At 45.5% G+C, this 22,299-nt stretch overlaps 1 protein-coding gene across 2 annotated transcripts in view; it reads right to left on the reverse strand.

The window, feature by feature from the left end:
* Window positions 1–840: 840 nt before the first annotated feature.
* The window catches only part of SLC25A15 (solute carrier family 25 member 15), a 32,983-nt gene continuing 11,524 nt past the window's right edge, over window positions 841–22,299 (reverse strand). For both annotated transcript variants that reach the window (XM_027557342.1, XM_027557343.1), the window contains exons 3-7: window positions 21,822–22,080; window positions 9,267–9,404; window positions 6,293–6,462; window positions 4,689–4,847; window positions 841–3,345 (exon numbers count right to left, since the gene is read on the reverse strand). In XM_027557342.1, coding sequence (XP_027413143.1) covers window positions 3,221–3,345; window positions 4,689–4,847; window positions 6,293–6,462; window positions 9,267–9,404; window positions 21,822–22,080 — 851 coding nt within the window. In that variant the 3' untranslated portion in view covers window positions 841–3,220. The remainder of the gene's footprint in view (window positions 3,346–4,688; window positions 4,848–6,292; window positions 6,463–9,266; window positions 9,405–21,821; window positions 22,081–22,299) is intronic.

The raw sequence follows: 22,299 nt of genomic DNA on the forward strand, positions 1-22,299 counted from the left end.
TTTGAGGGAGACTAGACCATCAGTTTACAGACGAGGGCTGGTGGGTGCCAACCAAGCAGAGAAGGGAGGAGACTCTCCGAGCTGCCACGTGGTGGCAGGGAAGGCCCTGCAGGTGCTTCTTTTCCCCAAAAAACAGCCCACAAAGGGTCCCAGCTGCCACTGCAGCTGCCCAGCCAGAAAAATGATCATCCTTCCCTCTCCCTCCCCCCAATGCCCTGCCCCCTTGGAGGAACCGATCTTGGAGGAAAAGGCTTTCAAATTCCTCCTACATTATGTCTCCACTATTCCCTGTAGTTTGGGTTACAGAAACGTGTCAGGACAGGTTATTTCCTTTGAAATTCCTGCAGCCGTCATCTGCGGAGGACCATCAGCTGGCAGGCTTAGGTGGATGAGGTAAAAAGTGAGGAGAGTAAGATCTAGCTTTAATACTGGCAAAAGTTGGGAAACCCCAATTTTTCAGAATCTTGAGTTTTGAAATAGAGGAGATTACAGTTGGGGGTTTTTCTTCCCTAATCCTCCAAAGTGCATCAAAATTTCTGGCAACTATGAGTGGTCACCTAATACTGCTTTTGCTCATAAAGAGAACTTGCTCACAGCCACCTGCAGGCCTGCTTTTCTAGAATCCAGTGCGAATAGTTAAACAACTTGAGAAATTTATAGAATATCAGAACGATATTGGTTTTCTTGAATAGGATTTACTGACCTGGAGGGACTTCCCTGGCAGTCCAGTGGTTTAGACTCCACGCTTCCAATGCAAGGGACGCATGTTCAATCCCTGGTCAGGGAACTAAAAGCCAACGAGCTGCGCAGTGTGGCCAAAAAGAATTTACTGACCTGGAATAGAACTACCCAAACTTGTATCGAGAAGTTTATTTTAAAAAATAGCATGGCATCCTGGCAAATCAATCACATCACATCCACAGCCTGGTGGAGGGAAAGTAACTTTTGTGGGCCAAGTTTCATCACTGCAGTGTACAGATAACATGGATTTTTATCAGTAGTTGTTTTACATCAGGAATTTTGTTGACAAAGAACAATGCTAATTGCAATAAAACCACCACCTTGAAATATCACCATACATGACTCCAGCATTCCTGACAGTTGGTTCTTTGAATGTATGCACTTAAATCATATAGTCACCTATTAGGCAAATAATTTAATGACAGAACTCAAGAATTTCTTTAAACACAGTATTTCAAGCTACTATATTTTTGTCTGGAGTACACACCTGAAATGGTACAAATTGTACCTAAATACTGAACCATGAGTTAAGCGAATAGAATGAAACAAACAATAACACAATTCTGACTTAAGTTCCCAATCCTTACTCCCATTCACTCTTAACTTGCCTCAGACGGTTTCTGTTGAAGAAATTCAGTTACATCTTTGCAGGACAACACAGGTAGTAGTACTGCCAGTGGGCTCTGGAGGAAGCCTCTTCCTGGGGGAACCAGTCCCGTTTGTTATTTTGGCTTCAGTCCGGCCTGTCTAGATGAAGCACTACTCGGTAGCTACTGACCATTTAAACATGGAGAAAAGGTAGGTAGAAAAATGCTTTTCAAGAAAAGGCAAATGCTTTTCAAGACCAGGCATAACACGAACCCATTGGGCACAACGCTGAGCATCCTGCCTTCCTGACCTCCTGGCTTCTGGCAGGTGGCTAGAGTCACCACGAGGCTTCAGGGAGAACAAAAAGCTTGCAGAAACTAGAGGTTTCGCCAGGGACAGACATACGGCTGAGGACTGTTACTAACAACACATCAGCCGCTGAGGCCGATTAAGACCTTTTTATCAGAGCCCTGGGTGGTCCTGGGACCGGGACGGTGCAACTCCCTTACACCAGAGGACAGAGAATAGCTGACCCTCCCACGTCTGTAGAAACCCAAAAAACTAGGGTTTGTGAGTAGTGCAGACAAACGGCATAGTTTAATAAAATGACTTGTTTCATTGATCAAGTCACACCCGAGACCACGTCGCTGAAATTCACGACGGCCAGAGGCCCAAGTCAAAAGGCTCTCATGCTGGAAAAGCCCGACCAGGAGTGAGGGATCCTGAGACAAAAATTCAGCCCAGCTCACCTAACACCCCTACGGAGAGGGCAAGTCCTAAGAATGGTTGAGAGGAGAGCGCTTCGCCCAGAAGCATCCTATTCCCAGATGCAGAGCCAGGGCCTCTCTGGGCTTCCGCAGTCGGCTCCCTGGAAGGGCTTCTGATTGGCGGAGGCAAAGGAGGGCGTGGCCCAAAACGGATAGAGAGTCCAATAAAATCCCTGGAACCCCACCCAGGCCAGGACCCAGAGACAGAAAGCAGCTCAGGGAAGCTGTCAGCCACCAGCTTTACCGAGCACCACGGCCGCCGCCGTCGTCCCCTCAGCCCCTTCCTCTAGCTCAAGCCCAGCAGAGGGGAGTCCCTTGCGAGAGAAGGGAAGAGAAGCCGGCCCTGGGCTGCTTCTCAAAGGCTCCAGGCCACACCTAGCCCTATGTCAGGGCGCAGAATGTGGTCCTACCTGGAAGATGATTGGCACTGTTTCCACAGAGGAGCATCCTAGGAGAATCCAGCATGCTTCCTCTGAAACGTCAGTCGACAACGTGAAAGCCACACCAGTATGCGGGTACTTTCTCCTTTTTAAAAATCTAGAAGGACACCTTAAGTTTTCAAGCACCACAGGAAAACGTTTTAAAAACTGTACCCACTTAGTATTGTGTACGTGCTACGCAGATTTTTTTTAAAAAAAGAGACCCTACATCTAGAATGGATTACGCATTTATAACCATCCTCATGAAACATGGTTACCTCAGGTTTTTTTTTTTTTCTGATGTGATCTGAGATAAAACATGGAACTACACTGTGCTTCACTCACAACTCATAACCATCTAAACTGCATGGACACATACAGGTTTATGCAAAAGCCCTTGATATAGTTCTACTCAGCCCTCCAGAATAGGTATATCTCAGACCAGCAGCCCACCTACCCTGCATGTCCCACCATGGACAAGAGCAGCAACTTTTCTATTTCAATACAATTATGGGCAGAAATTATACACTATAAAATAGAGGCTCTTCTATAAAGTTTAAGGTAGAAGAATGGAAGACAAAAAAAAAAAAAAAGTAATTTGCATGAAATCAAAATAACTCCACATTGGTCTTGTACTCTTTGAAACCCTGAGATGAACTGCAGTCCTCAAATGCCTGCACTTGGATCGAGGTTCACTGCAACACTTCAGTATGCTTCAAACTGGTTCATCATCAACTTCCTGCTGTATTCATAGGCCAAGAAGAGAGCCCCATTGGCAGGGAACGCGCGAATCAAGGTAGGTTTCAGTCCAGAATATAAGGCCGGTACTCCTAGAAGACAAAAGGGTGATCAAAGACTGAGATCCTTCCCCCGCTTCTTGCAGATATCCCACCAACCCGCACAGCATGGATATTTTTACACTTACAAATCCAGACAATAGAGCTAAAACCCAACAGTTATGGAGCAGGTTTCTCTGGGCTAATGGAACCAAACAGTCTAGTGGAAACAAGGGCAAGGGCAGGTCTCCCAGTAAAGCTGGCGAACATTCACCAATCCGGTGCCTGTTAACTCCTAGTAGATGGATGTGGCAAAGCGGGGCCACATGGGCCGACAGAAGGCAACCAGAGTCACAGATGGCAGCGGCTCTGCAGCTTCACGTGGGGGCGAGGACCATGAGGCAGTGGGCCAGGAGCAAGAACGTGGATGTGGTCAGAAATCTGACCAGTATCAGGTTTCTAGTATCAGTACTGCCCAAATCAGATAAAAGAGGTGTGAGTACTTTGTAAAACTATGAAGTGTAATGCAAATTGAAAAGGGGTTACTGGGGACTTTCCTGGTGGTCTAGTGGCTAAGACTCCTCGCTCCCATTAGCACGGGGCCCAGGTTTGATCCCTGGTCAGAGAACTAGATCCCACATGCCGCAACTAAAGATTCTGCATGTCGCAATGAAGATTGAGGATCTCACATGCTGCAACTGAGACCCGGTGCAGCCAAATAAAAAAACCAACGGGGTTACTATTAGTAATAGACGTCTTGTGCTCTATCTGGGGTTAAATCAGTTTCTGCATCTTTACCGTGCTCGCTCTCAAGAGACGTGCATGTGCCAAGTTTTAAGATGCACAGTGAATGCTAGAAGGACAGGTCTTTACTCACTAGTAGCATAAAATCGACTTTACACAACCGCTACTTTAAAAAGTCTTTATCCTCCTGTATAACCAAAACCTGATAGCAAATAACCTTCCGAAATGGCTTAGTGCCTTTCTCATTCCAGAAGTCTTAGCATTAAGGATGCACACTGTTTGAAATGTCTTAGCAATTCCATTAGAGCTCAGCTTCTGATAATATTGCTTAAAACAAGTGGTGCTAACTTCGAAACATCCGTCCTCTTAGACAAAAGTATATACTTTAAAAATTCCCTCCACGCTATTTAGAAAAAATATCCTGGCCTAGAGGTTAGAAGTCAGGAACTTTAAACATTCTTGAGAATAATGAAAGAACCTAAAGAAAGGGGTTTGAAAACAAATCCACAAGTGTGGGTTATATACACAGTTAGAAAAGGTTATGAGGTGGGGGAAATAGAGCCATTATCCGTGTGATCAACCTCAACAAGACTAGCGGCGAAATGACCGCTCTCTGTACACAGCACCTCTGGTTCGGCCAATGGCAGACTCACCTTCATTTTTCACGATGCTTATAAAGGTTCCGATAAATCCCGCCTGTTTCCCAGACATGGAAAGAACTTGAATCCTAGATTTGATACAATCCACTGGGTAAACAGCAAGCCACAGGCAGATTCCACCAAATCCACCACTTAACATCAAAGGGACAGGGCCTAGAGGAGAAAATGCGCAAATGGTATTTTGTCTAAAGCACAGGTGATGTGACATTTCCAGAGGTCAGTGCAGCAGTGACGGCAGGTGGGTGCAGTTACCAACACGGAAGCTGCGGAGCACAGTTCTCTGGGGCAACGATCTAAGGACACAGGGTCCTTGTGACAGCCTGGGGGCATCCCTCATGATGCCAGGACCAGGGGCAGCTCCAGTGAGGGTCAGATTTACGCTGGTCACTGTGGCCCTCCTGCCCTGTTCTCCAGAGGCCTGCCCCCACCCCCGCCAGAACCAGCAGGCATCAGCAGCATGGCAACACCCTGCCACGAGGAGTAAGAACAGAGGCCACGGAAACACAGGCTGCATCTTTTTTCAACTTTCTCTTAAGTATTTTAATATATTAATACCCTACAGCCCTGATTCTCCCTTTACTGTGAAAATCGAAAGTTATCTTATTAAACATGACAGTTGAGCCTGGGAGCACGACGATCCTCAGAACAGGTCCAAAACACTGAATGGAGGTGTTTAAGAAAAAAAATGTAATCACCCACGAGCCAAGCATTCGGTCAAGCCACTAATGAGGATAAACGAGAAGGAAGGACCCTTCTCATTGCTCTCAAAATATTATCTAGCAAGGGGACTTCCCTGGTGGTCTGGTGGTTAAGATTTCACCTCCCGTTGCAGAGGGGCGTGGCTTTGATCCCTGGTCAGAAAGATAAGATCCCACACGCTGCACAGCCAAAAAAACCCAAAACACAAAACAAGCAATGTTGTAACAAATTCAATACAGACTAAAAAAAAAAATGGTCCACATCCAAAAAAATCTTTGGGGGGGGGGAAACACTATCAAGATTTATTACTAAGTTTAAGCTTATTCAGAGATTCTTTACAGGTGATTTCCCCCAGGAAAAATGATGTCTGCAATCTTCCTTAAAATGGACCTGGAGATAATGCACAAATGGTATTCCAGTAAAATAAGTTTGGGAAGTCTTGCTCTAGTCCCTGCCTTGAGGAAATTACTTAGGTGGGAGGAAGGTGCTAGCTACCACCTGCCACCACGGTTACTCCCTGGCATCCAGAGGGGCCGAGGGCCAGGTGGACCCGCCACAAGGGGGCGCCGTGCACAGATTCCATAGCAACCACCACCACCCGGATACTTTGGCCACCTGATGTGAAGAGCTGACTCATTTGAAAAGACCCTGATGCTGGGAAAGATTGAGGGCAGGAGGAGACGGGGATGACAGAGGATGAGATGGTTGGATGGCATCACCGACTTGATGGACATGGGTTTGGGTGGACTCCGGGAGTTGGTGATGGACAGGGAGGCCTGGCGTGCTGTGGTTCATGGGGTCGCAAAGAGTCAGACACGACTAAGCGACTGAACTGAACTGAACCACCACCAGGAAGCCAACGCTTCAAACCCACCTGTGGTCCTCGCCAACAGGCTTACCTAATTCGTCTTTCGATCTCCCCGAGGCAAAAAATGACCGGCTTAGTTCATAGCCACCAAAAAAGAAGAAGTAGCCTGGTACTTCTCGAAGTAAAGTACTTGAGAGTCCATGGTAGAAGCCCAAGGGGCCGTCCTTCCTAAAGACAGTCTTCACGACAGACCAGACTGTGCTGGGTGGAGACACAGGGTGACAGACAGTTAGGACAACGTTCACACCCATCCCGTAGACCAGATGGGGCTCTGACCACACCCATCCCGTAGACCTGACGGAGCTCTGACCACCAAGCAGCTCGTTTTATCAACAGAGCTACCAGAATTCCAGCCCTAAAAGGCTTCTGTGGGAAGGAAATCTCTCAGATACAATTATTTTATAACAAGTTTATTTCATCGCTTGAGCTAGTCCATGTAAAGATAGTTTATTAAAATGAATGCATACATTTCTAGAAATCATTATCAAAAATCTAAGAGAGTCAATTACACCCATTTTTTCAATAGTGAGTAAGTGAAACTACAATGAGATTGTCCAAACTCAGTGAGAATAAAATGGCATTGTTCTTGCCCAGTCCCCTTACCGCCCTAGATTTCTATCTCCTCAGCCTTTCTTTTGAGATGATCTATTTTGAGTGAACTGATTGTTCAGGTGTTTGGGGTTTTGTTTTGCTTCCATCCAGGGAAGTGAGTAAGGAGCCTTACATGTTACTTAAAGGCAAGAACAAAAGAAATTCCAAGAGCTGAACTATGTCAGGCTAGACGCACCCAGGATTCAGTTCTTACAGAGGCAGGTGTGTAAGAATTTTTTACCTGAAGCAGATCAGAGCCTGAGGCAGCCAGAACATGGCACACTCTGTGCAGGCTCTTCTTCCTGATGGTGTCAGGGGTGGGGGTGGGCAGGCCTGTTCCCGATAGCACCAGAAACCAAGCCTGTCAGCTTGGCAGCCCCTCACTCCTCACTGTGTTCTCAATAGGTGACCTGGCTTGGACCAGAGAGGGATCAGGCCCCAGGTAACAAAGGCCACCTGCTTTTAATCGATGATCTGCCTTCCCAGGCATTATCCACTAGCCAGTCCCTGCTGCAGTGCCCTCTCCTTCTACATTGAAGAAGTAATGTAATCCAGGGTTTCCCTGATGGCTCAGCAGGTAAAGAACCCAGCTGCCAATGCAGGAAACACAGGAGATGCAGGTTCGATCCCTGGGTGGGGAAGATCCCCTGGAGAAGGGCGTGGCAGCCCATTCCAGTGTTCTTATCCGGAGAATCCCATGGACAGAGGAGCCTGGCAGGTTACAGTCCATAGGGTCGCAAGTGGTTAGACATGATTGAGTGACTGATGCATGCACGCACAAAGTAATGCAACTTAACAGTTAGCCTAGTTCCAATCCAGGTCTCAACCCTCAGCTACCATATTCCCGGCTTGGGCACTGCTGTACCTAAAACATGTTTTCTTTTGTACAGGGTGTCCATCTACCAGAGTCCTTTGGATCTAAAATTACTTTTTAAAAAATACTTTAAACTACTTTCAAGAGACAACTTTCTGGGTGCTGTCAATGCACTATTCATCTGGGCACCAGCTGACAAAAAGGTTCATTTGTGACTATTCGTGGAACTGCACACTTAAGATTTTCTATGATTTCTGGGTGTGTTTCTGTTACTGTGTGTATACTGTATTCCAATGAAAAAAAAGCATTAAAGACTTTTGAACTTCTAGGCTGTGAATAATAGATTCAAATAGGTTGTAATGAATCTCTTGGCTGCAAGAAATAGGGCGCTATTACAAACCCCATTTTCACTGGAAGGAAACTGACGACTCAGAAAATGGTCAGTTTATCTACTAGTTTTTCCCAGCAGTTTATTTATTGGCTTTTGAGTTAACCTGAGCAATATCCATGACCAAACCTTTAGTTAGTTCAATAAGAAAATTTTGGGATGAATAAGGATAATGAATTGCTTTTTAATTCAAATAATAAATAATAATGTATATGATTCATACATTCACGGGATAACTCAATCACTGAAGACTTGCTAAGCTTACAAGGCTTTGATGAACGTTTTGAGAATTTGGGCCCTTTGTAGGTATACTTAAAGGACTTCTTGTTGTTTAGTTACTAGGTCATGTCTGACTCTCTGTGACCCCATGGACTGTAGCCTGCCAGGCTCCTCTGTCTGTGGGATTCTCAAGGGAAGAATACTGGAGTGGGAAGCCATTCCCTTCTCCAAGGGCACCTGAAGGATTAGGGAAGGGGTAAAGGAAGTTACCACCAGGATCTGGCGTGATCAGCATGAGCACCGATGTGAAACTGGGGAGTGAGCAAATATTCATCCCAGAATCCAAATCGGCACCTAGGAAAGCTCAGCCTCAGTTCTAAAGCTGCTGCTGTGTGTTTCCAGGTATATATGGAGGTCATGCCTTAGGCTCTCCACGGGCCAAATGAGGTAGGAGCCCTGCTTCTCCACTTTTAGGATATGAAATATTAGCCTACAGGGACTTCCCTGGTGGTTCAGTGGTTAAGACTCCACACTTCCAATGCAGGGAGTGCCGCCGGTTCGATCCCTGATCGCAGCACTAAGATCCCACACACCTCATGGCACAGCCTTACCCCCACAAAAAAAAAATTTTTAATTAGGAATAATAATAAATCATTGTTAAAAAAAATCTTTTGCCTACATTCTGGGGTGGGTGGTGGGTCCAACCATCCCAGACTGTCCATTCAGAACATTATTCATGGATTGGTGGGCATGGGGTGGGTGGGGGGAGTGTTTCGAGTAGATAAACTGTTTTGCCTCTTAATTATAGCATAATGTAAAATTTAAAAATATTCATTACACCAAGGCAATGGAGACCCTACATTTGTACATGGGCAGCACCAGTGTTCTTGCCTGGAGAATCCCAGGGACGGCGGAGCCTGGTGGGCTGCCGTCTATGGGGGTGCACAGAATCGGACATGACTGAAGCGACTTAGCAGCAGCAGCAGCACTTACTTCTGGCTTTTGGCTATCTTTCCCGACGTCTCCATCTCGTACATGGTCTGCAGTCGGCACTTCACCAGCTCTGTGGGGCAGAGAACCAGAGCAGCAAAGGCAGAGGCGAAGGAGCCAGCAGCTGCGTTCTGCAGATCACTGGAAGGATATAAGCACAGGCGGCCAGTGACTCATTCACTCGGCACGGGGCACGCTCCAACATGGATGGTAAAGCAGAGCGAGCACAGCTGGAGAGGAATGCTCCTTCAGCGCCCACCAGGCACCCATCAGGCTTCCTCTGAGGAGCCCACCGCCCCGTGGGGCTGATAGTGGCACCCTGACTCCCGGGGACAATGATGATTAGGAGATGATGCCAATGTGCTCAGTCACACAGCTGCTAAATGGCGATGCTAGGTTTCAAACACACGTTTCCATGATGGCAAACCCATGCTTCTTTTATTAGTCACAGAGCTATGGCCTGGACCCCACCCCCAGATTCCAATGTTGAAGCATTCACACTCCATGTGATAGTATCTGGAGGAGTCTTTGGGGGAGGGTAATTAGTTTGAGATGGGGTCTTGATGTGATTCGTGGAAGAGACTGGAGAGCTGGCTGGTGTTCTCTCTACCATGTGACAGGACAGGCAGGCATCCCTCTGCAAACCAGGAGACGGCCCTCGCTGGACACCAAATCAGCCAGCACTTACCTCATTCCTAGACTTCCTAGCCTCCAGAACCGTGAGAAATAAATGCTTGTTTTTAAACCACCCAGTCCAGGGTATTTTATTTAGCAGTCAGAACTAAGACAAAAAGTGACACAGAGAAACCAAATATGGAAGAAAAAATTCCCCAAGGTCCCACCACCCCAAACACATACTCCACTAATACTTCAGTGTGTTTGCTGCTGAGCTTTAAATAAAACTAGTTTTCAAGGCCATCCCTATATGCCCTGCATCCAGCCCAGAGCAACCACAAGTGTAATGTAACTGCTACAGATGATACTAAGATCACGGCATCCAGTCCCATCACTTCATGGCAAATAGATGGGGAAACAGTGGAAACAGTGACAGACTTTATTTTTCTGGGCTCCAAAATCACTGCAGATGGTGATTACAGCCATGAAATTAAAAGACGCTTGCTCCTTGGAAGAAAAGTTATGACCAACCTAGACAGCTTATTAAAAAGCAGAGACATTATTTTGCCAACAAAGGTCCATCTAGTCAAGGCTATGGGTTTTCCAGTAGTCATGCATGGATGTGAGAGTTGGACTGTAATGAAAGCTGAGCACCAAAGAATTAATGCTTTTGAACTGTGGTGCTGGAGAAGACTCTTGAGAGTCCCTTGAAGGGACTAGATCTGATAGATAGAGTGCCTGATGAACTATGGACGGAGGTTCTTGACATTGTACAGGACACAGGGATCAAGACCATCCCCATAGCAAAGAAATGCAAAAAAGAAAAATGGCTGTCTGGGGAGGCCTTACAAATAGCTGTGAAAAGAAGAGACATGAAAAGCAAAGGAGAAAAGGAAAGATATACCCATTTGAATGCAGAGTTCCAAAGAATAGCAAGGTGCGATAAGAAAGCCTTCCTCAGCAATCAGTGCAAAGAAATAGAGGGAAACAATAGAATGGGAAAGACTAGAGATCTATTCAAGAAAACTAGAGATAGCAAGGGAACATTTCATGCAAAGATGGGCTCGATAAAGGACAGAAATGGTATGGAAGCAGAAGATATTAAGAAGAGGTGGCAAGAATACACAGAAGAACTGTACAAAAAAGATCTTCATGACCCAGATAATCACAATGGTGTGATCACTCACCTAGAGCCAGGCATCCTGGAATGTGAAGTCAAGTGGACCTTAGAAAGCATCATTACAAACAAAGCTAGTGGAGGTGATGGAATTCCAGTTGAGCTATTTCAAATCCTGAAAGATGATGCTGTGAAAGTGCTGCACTCAATATGTCAGCGAATTTGGAGAACTCAGCAGCGGCCACAGGACTGGAAAAGGTCAGTTTTCATTCCAATCCCAAAGAAAGGCAATGCCAAAGAATGCTCAAACTACCGCACAATTGCACTCATCTCACACACTAGTAAAGTAATGCTCAAAATTCTTCAAGCCAGGCTTCAGCAATACGTGAACCATGAACTTCCAGATATTCAAGCTGGTTTTAGAAAAGGCAGAGGAACCAGAGATCAAATTACCAACATCCTCTGGATCATCGAAAAAGCAAGAGAGTTCCAGAAAAACATCTATTTCTGCTTTATTGACTATGCCAAAGCCTTTGACTGTGTAGATCGCAGAAAATTCTGAAAGACATGGGAATACCAGACCACCTGACCGGCCTCTTGAGAAACCTGTATGCAGGTCAGGAAGCAACAGTTAGAACTGGACATGGAACAACAGACTGGTTCCAAATAGGGAATGGAGCACGTCAAGGCTGTATATTGTCACCCTGATTATTTAACTTTTATGCAGAGTACATCATGAAAAACACTAGGCTGGAGGAAGCACAGGCTGGAATCAAGATTTCCGGGAGAAATATCAATAACCTCAGATATGCAGATGACACCACCCTTATGGCAGAAAGTGAAGAAGAACTAAAGAGCCTCTTGATGAAAGTGAAAAAGTTGGCTTTAAGCTCAACACTCAGAAAACAAAGATCATGGCATCTGGTCCCATCACTTCATGGCAAGTAGATGGGGAAACAGTTGCTGACTTTATTTTGGGGGGCTTCAAAATCACTGCAGATGGTGATTTCAGCCATGAAATTAAAGACGCTTACTCCTTGGAAGGAAAGTTATGACCAACCTAGATAGCATATTCAAAAGCAGAGACATTACTTTGTCAACAAAGTTCCATCTAGTTAAGGCTATCGTTTTTCCAGTGGTCATGTATGGATGTGAGAGTTGGACTATAAAGAAAACTGAGCACAGAAGAATTGATACTTTTAAACTGTGGTGTTGGAGAAGATTCTTGAGAGTCCCTTGGACTGCAAGGAGATCCAACCAGTCCATCCTAAAGGAGATCAGTCCTAGGTATTCATTGGAAGGACTGATGCTGAGGCTGAAACTCCAATACTTTGGCCACTTCATGCGAAGAGCTGACTCATTGGAAAAGACCCTGATGCTGGGAGGGATTGGGGGCAGGAGGAGAAGGGGACGACAGAGGATGAGATGGTTGGATGGCATCACCGACTTAATGGACATGAGTTTGGGTGAACTCCGGGAGTTGGTGATGGAGAGGGAGGCCTGGTGTGCTGCAGTTCATGGGGTCGCAAAGAGTTGGACGTGACTAAGCAACTGAACTGAACTTGGACTGCAAGGAGATCCAACCAGTCCATCATAAAGGAAATCAGTCCTGAATTTTCATTGGAAGGACTGATGCTGAAGCTAAAACTCCAATACTTTGGCCACCTGATACAAAGAAAGAAAAAAAAAGTGAAGTCACTCAGTTGTGTCCGACTTTCTGCAACCCCATGGACTGTAGCCTACCAGATTCCACCATCCATGGGATTTTCCAGGCAAGAATACTGGAGTGGTTTGCCATTTCCTTCTCCAGGAGATCTTCCCGACCCGGGGATTGAACCTGGGTCTCCCACATTGTAGTCAGACATCTTACTGTCTGAGCCACCAGGGTATGTGAAGAGCTGACTCACTGGAAAAGACCCTGATGCTGGGAAAGATTGAAGGCGGGAGAAGGGGACGACAGAGGATGAGATGGTTGGATGGCATCACCGACTCAATGGACATGAGTTTGAGTAAACTCTAGGAGTTGGTGATGGACAGGGAGGCCTGGTGTGCTGCAGTCCATGGGGTCACAGAGTCAGACACGACTGAGTGACTAAACTGAACTGAACAGATGAAAACCCAGGATAAATTTTGAACCAAAAAGTTGCTCATCACAGAAAGATTTTCCAGCTCAGCTGATGACCTCCTGGAGCTCAGCCACAGAGGGGTATGGGTGTGGTATAGTGTTGCCATAGGAGGAGGGCAGCCAGTGTGAGTCAGCAAGCTCGATGCTTGTAGGGCAGATGGCAAAGCTGGAAATCTAATTGGAGGAATGAATGCACACAAATACAGAAAGAGAAGAATTCACTTCATCCTTCATCTCACATGGGTTTAGTACCACCAGCCTGAGGCACCAGCAAGGCTGTGAAGTTAGAACCCACTAAGAGTTCAAGAATATGGGGAAAAGTACCCAAAACAAATTGCCAGGAAGACTCCTGGGAGTTCATGGGCGTCAGCAAAGCAGACGGTCTCCAAGCCGCGGGGCCATGTTCTACTGGTGTGTGTGGGGACAGTGTTTAGTTGGGCTGAAGAACTGAGCTGCTCACAGCACCTGGCCCTGACCCTGACCTGTTAAATCCCAGCAACAGGCTGTCACTGACAACTGGAACAACTCACAGACCTCCAGAAGACCCCAAAGGTAACTCCCAGGGCAGCCTGCCAGGTAGAAAGGTCTCCTCATGATTTATGTCCCATCTGGAAGTAAATGCCTAACAGACCTACCACATTCAGTTGTCCTAAAGTTACAATAAACCAACCCACTTCCATCAGTGGACAGTCATCAGGACAGGAAATTAGTGAGGAAACACAGGTCTTAAATGACACGTAAGACCAAACAGACTTAACTCGCATTTATAGACAATTCCCTCAGAGAGCAGTGTACATTCTTCTCAAGAGCACATGGAACATTCTCCAGAATAGGTCACATGCTGGGCCACAAATCAAGCCTTGGTCAATTTAATAAAATTGAAGTCATATCAAACATCTTTTCCAGCCACAATGCTATGAGAATAGAAATCAATCGCAAGAAAACTGTAAAAAACAATAACAACAACAAAAAAAACACCAAATATGTGGAGACTAAACAATGTTACTAAGCAACCAATGGACCATTGAAGAAATCAAGGAGGCAATAAAAAATTACCTACATGAAAAGCAACTATACTTCAATCTTAAAAGTTAAAAAAAAAATTTCCGAGAGACAAATGACAATGAAAACAAAACAATCCAAAACCTATGGGACTCAGCAAAAGCAGTTCTATGAGGGAATTTTATAGCAATACAATCTTACATCAGGAAATAAGAAAAAATCTAAAAAAACCCCTTAATTTTACATCTAAAGCAACTAGAAAAAGAAGAGATAAAACTCAACATTAGTAAAAGGGAAAAAACCAAAGACCAGAGCAGAAATCAGTAAGAGATGAAGAAAATAATAGAAAAGATCGATGAAACTAAAAGCTTAGCCAGACTCATCAAGAAAAAAATGGGAGAGGGCTCAAATCAATAAACTTAGAAATAAAAAAAGGAGAGGTTACAATCAACACCACAGAAATACAAAGGATCATAAGAGACTACTGTGCTTAGTCACTCAGTCATGTCCGACTCTTTGTGACCCCAGGGACTGTACCTGCCAGGCTCCTCTGTCCATGGCGATTCTCCAGGCAAGAATACTGGAGTGGGTTGCCATGTCCTCCTCCAGGGGATCTTCCCCACCCAGGGATCGAACCAGGTCTCCTACACTGCAGGTGGATTCTTTTTACCGTCTGAGCCACCAGGGAAGCCCATGAGAGAGAGAGAGAGACTACTACAAGCAACCGTATGCCAACAAAATGGACAACCTGGAAGAAATGGACAAATTCTTAGAAAGGTACAACCTTCCAAGACTGAACCAGGAAGAAGTAGAAAATATGAACAGACCAGTCACAAGTACTGAAATTGCAAATGATTAAACAGCTTTTAACATGGGACTTCCCTGGTGGTCCAGTGGTTAAGAGCCCTCCTTGCAATGCAGGGGACATGAGTTTGATCCCTGGTCAGGGAACTAAGATCCCACATGCTGCAGGGCAACTGAGCCCTGGAGCTGCAACTACAGAGTCCTGTGCTCTGGAGCCTGCGTGTCACAACTAGAGTCTGTGAGTGGCAATGAAGATCCCGCATGCTGCAACTAAGTGAAAGTGAAAAGTGAAAGTGAAGTCGCTCAGCCGTGTCCGACTCTTAGGGACCCCATGGACTGCAGCCTACCAGGCTCCTCTGTTCATGGGATTCTCCAGTTAAGAATACTGGAGTGGGTTGCCATTTCCTTCTCCAGAGAATACTGGAGGGGTTGCCATTGCCTTCTCCGGCTACAAAGATACACTAATCAAACAAAAAAACTGGCAAAAAAAAAAAAAAAAAGAAACCAATATGAATTAACATAACAGGACAGAAAGTCCAGAGATAAACCTATACACCTGTGGTCATTAGTCTATGACAAAGGAGACAAAAACATACAATAGAGAAAAGAGAGTCTCTTCAATAAGTGGTGCTGGGGAAAATGGACAGCTACAGGTAAAAGAATGAAATGAGAACATTCTCTAACACCATACACAAAAATAAACTCAAAATGGATTAAAAATCTAAATGCAAGACCAGATACTATAAAACTCAGAGGAAAACAGGTAGAACACTGACAAACGGCAGCAATATCTTTTTGAATCTGCCTTCCAGAGTGATGAAAATAAAAACAAAAATAAACACATGGGACCTAATGAAACTTAAAAGCATTTGCACAGCACAGGAGACCATAAGAAAACAAAAAGACAACTCACAGAAATGGGAGAAAATATTTGCAAACAAAGGAACCAACAAGGGATTTATCTCCAAAAATATACAAACAGCTTATGCAACTCTAATAAAAAAAACCACCCAATCAAAAAATGGGCCGAAGATCCAGACATTTCTCCAAGGAAGATACACAGATGGCCAAAAAAGCACATGAAAGATGTTTCACATCACTAATTATTAGAGAAATGCAAATCAAAACTACAACGAGGTATCACCTCACACTGGTCAGAACAGCCATCATCAAAAAGCCTACAGACAAATGCTGGAGAGGGTATGGAGAAAAGGAAAGCCGCTTACACTGTTGGTGGGAATGTAAATTTGTACAACCACTGTGGAGAACAGTGTGAAGGTTCCTAAAAACCTAAAATTAGAAATAAACATAGAAAATGATCCAGCAATCCCACTTCTAGGCATATATCCAGAGAAAACCATACTTTGAAAAGATACGTGTACCCCAGTGTTCACTGAGGCACTGTTTACAACAGTCAAGACATGGAAGCAACCTAATTGTCCGCTGACAGAGGAATGGATAATGAAGATGTGGTACATATACATGGAATATTATTCAGCCATAAAAAAACAATGAAATAATGCCTTTTGCAGCATCAATGGGCCAAGAGACTATCATACTAAGTGAAGTAAATCAAAGACAAATATCATACAATATCATTTATATGTGGAATCTTAAAAAAAATTAAACAAATGAACTTATTTACAAAAACAAACTCACAGAATTCAAAAACAAACTTAAGGTTACCAAAGGGGAAACATGGGAATAAATTAGGAGTTTGGGATTAACATATACACACTACTATATATAATCAAGTCAGTTTAGTCGCTCAGTTGTGTCCGACTCTTTGCGACCTCATGGACTGCAGCACGCCAGGCTTCCCTGTCCATCACCAACTTCTGGAGCTTGCTCAAACTCATGTCCATCGAGTCACTGATACCATCCAGCCATCTCATCCTCTGTCATCCCCGTCTCTTCCTGCCTTCAATCTTTCCCAGCATCAGGGTCTTTTCCAGTGAGTCAGTTCTTTGCATCAAGTGGCCAAAGTACTGGAGTTTCAACTTCAGCATCAGTCCTTCCAATGAATACTCAGGACTGATTTCCTTTAGGATTGACTGGTTTGATCTCCTTGCAGTCAATCAACAAGGGCCTACTATGTAGCACAGGGAACGCTACTCAATATTCTACATTAATCTACATGGGAAAACAATCTTAAAAAGAATGGAGATAGTTATATAAATATATATATATATCTAATTATCACTTAGCTGTACACCTGAAACTAATAACATTGTAAATCAAATATACACCAATATAAAATAAAAATTAAATTTAAAAAATAGTGTTTTGGAAACCATATAAAAAAGTTACAATAAACTAATGGTTACAGAAACTGGAGTCAAACATTACTACAGGCAAAGCTTACTTTACTGTGCTTCACTTTACTGCACTTTGAAGATATTGCATTTTTTAAAATCGAAGGTTTGTGGCAACCCCAAGTTGTCACATGATGGCTAGTATTTTTTAGCAATGAAGTATTTTAAAATTGGGCTTCCTAGGTTTTACCTACATTCAGGAGACCTAGGTTCAAGCCCTGAGTTGGGAAGAATCCCTGAAGAAGGAAATGGCAATCCGCTCCAGTATTCTTTTTTGGGAAATCCCATGGACAGAGGAGCCTGGCGGGCTACAGTCTACAGGGTCACAAGACTCAGACATGACTTAGTGACTAAATCACCATTTTAAAATTAAAGTAGGTACATTGGATTTTGAGGTATAATACTATTGCACACTTAACAGACTGCCTTTCCCTCCTCCAGGGGATCTTTCCAATCCAGGAATCAAACCCAGGTCTCCCGCATTGCAGGTGGATTCTTTACCAGCTGAGCCACAAGGGAAGCCAACAGTATGGTGTAAACTTAACTTTATATGCACTGGGAAACCAATCTGGAACCAAACCCAGAATATTTGACGTGTGCCTGCATAAAGCCAAGGGCCGTCTGCCGTCTCCAATTTGATTTCCTACCTCTGGTGGCCTGGCATTGGTGCCTTAGGTGAATGTGAAGTGGGTGCCCAGGGCCAAGCCAGCCTGTTGCACACCCAGGCCTCAGAAGAGCTGGCTTGGAGCAGGCTTTCTTTCAGAAGGAAGACACTGGCCTTCCTTTTAGAGAATGACATGTCAGAGCATTACCAGAAGAGCCAGCTCCACAATTGCACTGGCACACAGCTTTCTAGGGGTGGGGACGGCCAGACACTGTCCCTTCCAGCCTTCCCCCTTCACTCCTGCTTGGCTTGTTTGTCAAAACCAAAGCTTAAATGGTTTGTCTCTTGGCTAGCCTGCAGATCTGTACTTGGCCTCCCTCTGGGGCTCTCTGTCAACCTGCTGACAGGCCGTAGTCAATTAGGGTCACTGACCAGGGTGGGCCAAGCTTGCTGGAACAAAGGTGGCATGATAAATGTAGCCGGCTACTCAATCTCAGAGGCGGTAACGCCTGAACGAGCCCGAGCATGCTGATACAGGGCAGCACAAGGCCAAGTCTGATCTGCGGTGGACTTCGGCTTTCTAATAAATACTTTTTGCACAGGTAAGGGACACGGGCCTCAGGCTGTGCCCGTAGTAGAAACGTTTAGACCTGGAGCTCAAGCGGCAGTCGGTGTGGATGGGACTGGTAAGAATCAACTGTTTTTGTCACCCACTCGACAAACATGTACCTGTATATTCCTGCTGTGTCAGACTCCTTCCAGCCACGGATGGAAAGAGAACACTACTCAGGGGCATGTTCAAGCTGAGAACAGACAAATATTTACAGCAGTCCTGCAGAAATTCACCAGGTGCCCACAAGCAGCTCTTGGCTTTTGCTGCATCTGCGTAATTATTAATCTTATCTCTGGACCTGACCTCCTACAAAGTACTCCAGAGCCTGCCAGTGGTCTGATGGGAAGAGTGCTGGTTGCAGGGTGCGGATGACATGGCTGGGGTCCTGGCTGCATCACGTATTAGCCCGTGTCAATGTCTGTGCCGGTTTCCCTGCCTATGAAACAGAGACCACTGCCTGCCTGGATGCTCTCACAGGACCACGGGGGTGAGGGCTAGGGAAGCATGGCATGCATGTCAGAGCTTCACAAGCTCTCAGGCAGTATATGCTCAATGGTAATCAGCAACACTGCTCTGCAGGATGAAAAAGGCAGCAGGTCCCTGTCCCCCAAGTTCCAAAAAAAAAGGCAAGCAGGGCTTCCCTAGGTGGTTCATTGGTGGAGAATTTGCCTGCCAAGGTAGGAGATGTGATCCCTGGTCTGGGAGGATCCCACTTGCCAAAGAGTAACCAAGCACAACTACTGAGCCTGTGCTCTAGAGCCCTGGAGCTGCAGCTACTGAGCCCAAATGTTGCAACTTTTGAAGTCCACGTGCCCTGGAGCCTGTGCTCCGCAACGAGAGAAGCCACCGCAATGAGAAGCCGCACACAGAGCGGCCCCTGCCCACCACAACTAGAGAAAAGCCCGCACAGCAGAGACAACCCGGCGTAGACACAAATAAATAAATGCATAATTTCTTTTTCTTGTTTTACAAAAAGGCAAAGGTGCTGGTTAAGCCAAGTGAAACAGGAAGACTTCTTCACTGCAGGATCTGCTCCGAATCTCCTGTGGTTACTCAGTCCTTCTCCAAGAATGCTATGCTATGTCACTTCAGTCATGTCTGACTCTTTGCAACCCCATGAACTGTAGCCCACCAGACTCCTATATCTATGGGATTCTCCAGGCAAGAATACTGGAGTAGGTTGCTATGCCCTCCTCCAGGGGATCTTCCTGACCCAGGGATTGAACCCACGTCTCATTATGTCTCCTGAATTGGCAGGCAGGTTCTTTACCACTAGCGGTACCAAGGATGCTAAAGGATTGGCTATAGTTACAGGTTTTTTTCAGCTAAAAAGTCTCTCCCTCGAGTGGAAAGAGCTCCAGTCACAGCTGTGTCCTTCCTGTCTGTCTCTACATGGGATACCACATTCTCCTGTTTGGGCTTCTGCTTATTTTTCTACTTCCTCTTTTTTCCTGACCCCCCCTTGCTGGATGATCCTACGATCCATGCTCAGTCCTACAAACATGTCTCCCTGGGTGATTTCATCCAATTCTGAGCCTTTAAAAAAAAAAAAAAAACAAGTTCCTTCCATCAAGATAAAATGGCTGTCTATAAACAGGCACCTCTCCAGGGAACTGCAGAGAAAACTTCTGTACAAGGGAATCCACTGTAGCCACATGGGACCGATGGTTGCAAAAGGACCTCAAATTCCCACCGAAAAACCCAGCCAAGACTGCCCTCTGCAACTGTGAAGCTAAGAAAACTTTTAAATGATACAGAGTAAATCAGGGCTTCCCTGGTGGTCCAGTGGTTAAGAGTCTGCCTTGCAATGCAAGGGACACTGGTTAGATCCCTGGTCTGGGAAGATCCGACATGCCACAGGGCAAGTTTGTGCTCCACAATGACCAAGCCTGCACTCTTTAGCCTGGGAGCTGCAATTACTGAAGTCCCCGTGCCAGAGAGCCCGTGTTCTGCAAGAAGAGCAGCCTCCTCAATGAGAAGCCCGTGCATTTCAACAAAGAGTAGTCCCTACACTAGAGAAAGCCTGTGTGCAGCAACAAGGACCCAACACAGCCAAAAAGAAATATTTAAAAAACAATAATAAAATAAAATAAATCAATGTTCAAAAGAGCAAAGGGTTAACATCCCAGTGCTTTCCAAATTCCTTTAATCTCTGTATAATAAATACCCAAGAGACGACCAAGCACACGCCAAAGTCTGATGTTTGGGGCACACGTGGCCAAGGAAACAGACCCTCACCTGCATCTTCTCAGACGCTCTGACCCTTCTTAAGATTCCAACTTCCTCCTCAAACCTCTTTGACTGCATTTTGCTGATGACGTGGAACCCAAAACTCAGATCACAAGTCGGATCTCTGGTTTAAGTTCTGTGCTTCCATCTCGAGAAGTGGCACCCATAAGCAGCACTTGAAAAGCGTGTTCCCCAAATATCACATGATATCACTTACAGGTGGAATCTAATTTTTAAAAATGGCACCAATGAACTTATTTACAAAACAGAAACAGACTCACAGATTGTAGAATCAAACTTCTAATTACTAACGGGAAACGGTGGCAGGAGGGATAAATTAGGAGATTGGGATGAACATACACACACTGCTATATATGAAATAGATAACCAACAAGGTCCTACTACAGAGCACAGGGAACTCTACTCGATATTTTGTAATAACCTATGTGAGAAAAGAGTCCGAAAAAGAATGGATATAACTGATTCACTTTGCTGTACATCTGAAACTAACAACATTGTAAATGAACTATATTCCAATCAAAAGGCAAAAACTGGACTTCCCTGGTGAATACAGTGGATAGGAATATGCCTGCCAAGGCAGGGGACATGGGTTCAATCCCTGGTCCGGGAAGATTTCACATGCCATGGAGCAACTGAGCCCATATGCTGCAACCACTGAGTGCACACGATCACCGATGCCCATGTGCCTAGAGCCTGTGTTCCATAATAAGAGAAGCCACTGCAATGAGAAGCCTGCGTACCGCAGTGAAGAGTAGCCCCTCACTCTCTGCAACAAGAGAAAGCCCATGCATAGCAAGGAAGACCCGGCTGAACCAAAAAAATAATAATAAAAGAAAAGAAAAATAATCCTTAAAAAAGAAAGAAGAGCATCTTCCTGAAGAGTGGGAGGAAGGTGAGGGTGGCTGGTTCTCCGTGGTGGATTGTGGGCAACTTTTTCATAACACATATGTATGTGCTTCCCAGTTTCCTATGACAGTGATGGATCACTTCAGAATCAAGAAAGTGGTTACTGTTAAAACAACAAAAAAGGAAATGTTCTTCCCAATAAGGTCTCTTAAAGCTCTTGACCAAATAAGTGCTGGTTTTCAAAGAGGGTCAGCGCCCTCAACTCACCTCAGCTTCGCCTGCCGGTCCAATCCAACCACTTTCCGCACCACCTGCTGGCAGAAGCCGTAGCACATGAAGAGGACGGAGTTCTCGGCGATGTTGGCGATGAGCGCGGGGCTGGTGCCCTTGTAGAAGCCCCGGAAGCCCACCTGGGAGTAGGTCTTGAGGCAGCAATCGGTGAGGCCCCGGTACAGGTCGGGGAATGTCTGCATCTTCACTTTCATGGTGTCGAAGGGCTGCCCGGTCAGGACACATGCTGTGCCCCCTGGAACCAGGACAGAGTCCTTGTCCGGCCCAAGTCCATGGCTGCGTGGCATGCTGCAGCCCCAGGACCCTTGGAGATGAGGGACAGGCAGCCCACCCCCGGGCTAACCTCTGCATCATCTCGTTTTGACTTCTTCTCCCCCTAAGACCTTCTAGCCCAGTTCAGTAAAACTTCTAGGGGGTTCCCTGTGTGCTGGGTCCCCTGCCCAGCCCTGAAGGA

This window comes from Bos indicus x Bos taurus, chromosome 12 (genome assembly GCF_003369695.1).
Source record: "Bos indicus x Bos taurus breed Angus x Brahman F1 hybrid chromosome 12, Bos_hybrid_MaternalHap_v2.0, whole genome shotgun sequence".
NCBI classification, from domain to species: Eukaryota; Metazoa; Chordata; class Mammalia; order Artiodactyla; family Bovidae; genus Bos; species Bos indicus x Bos taurus.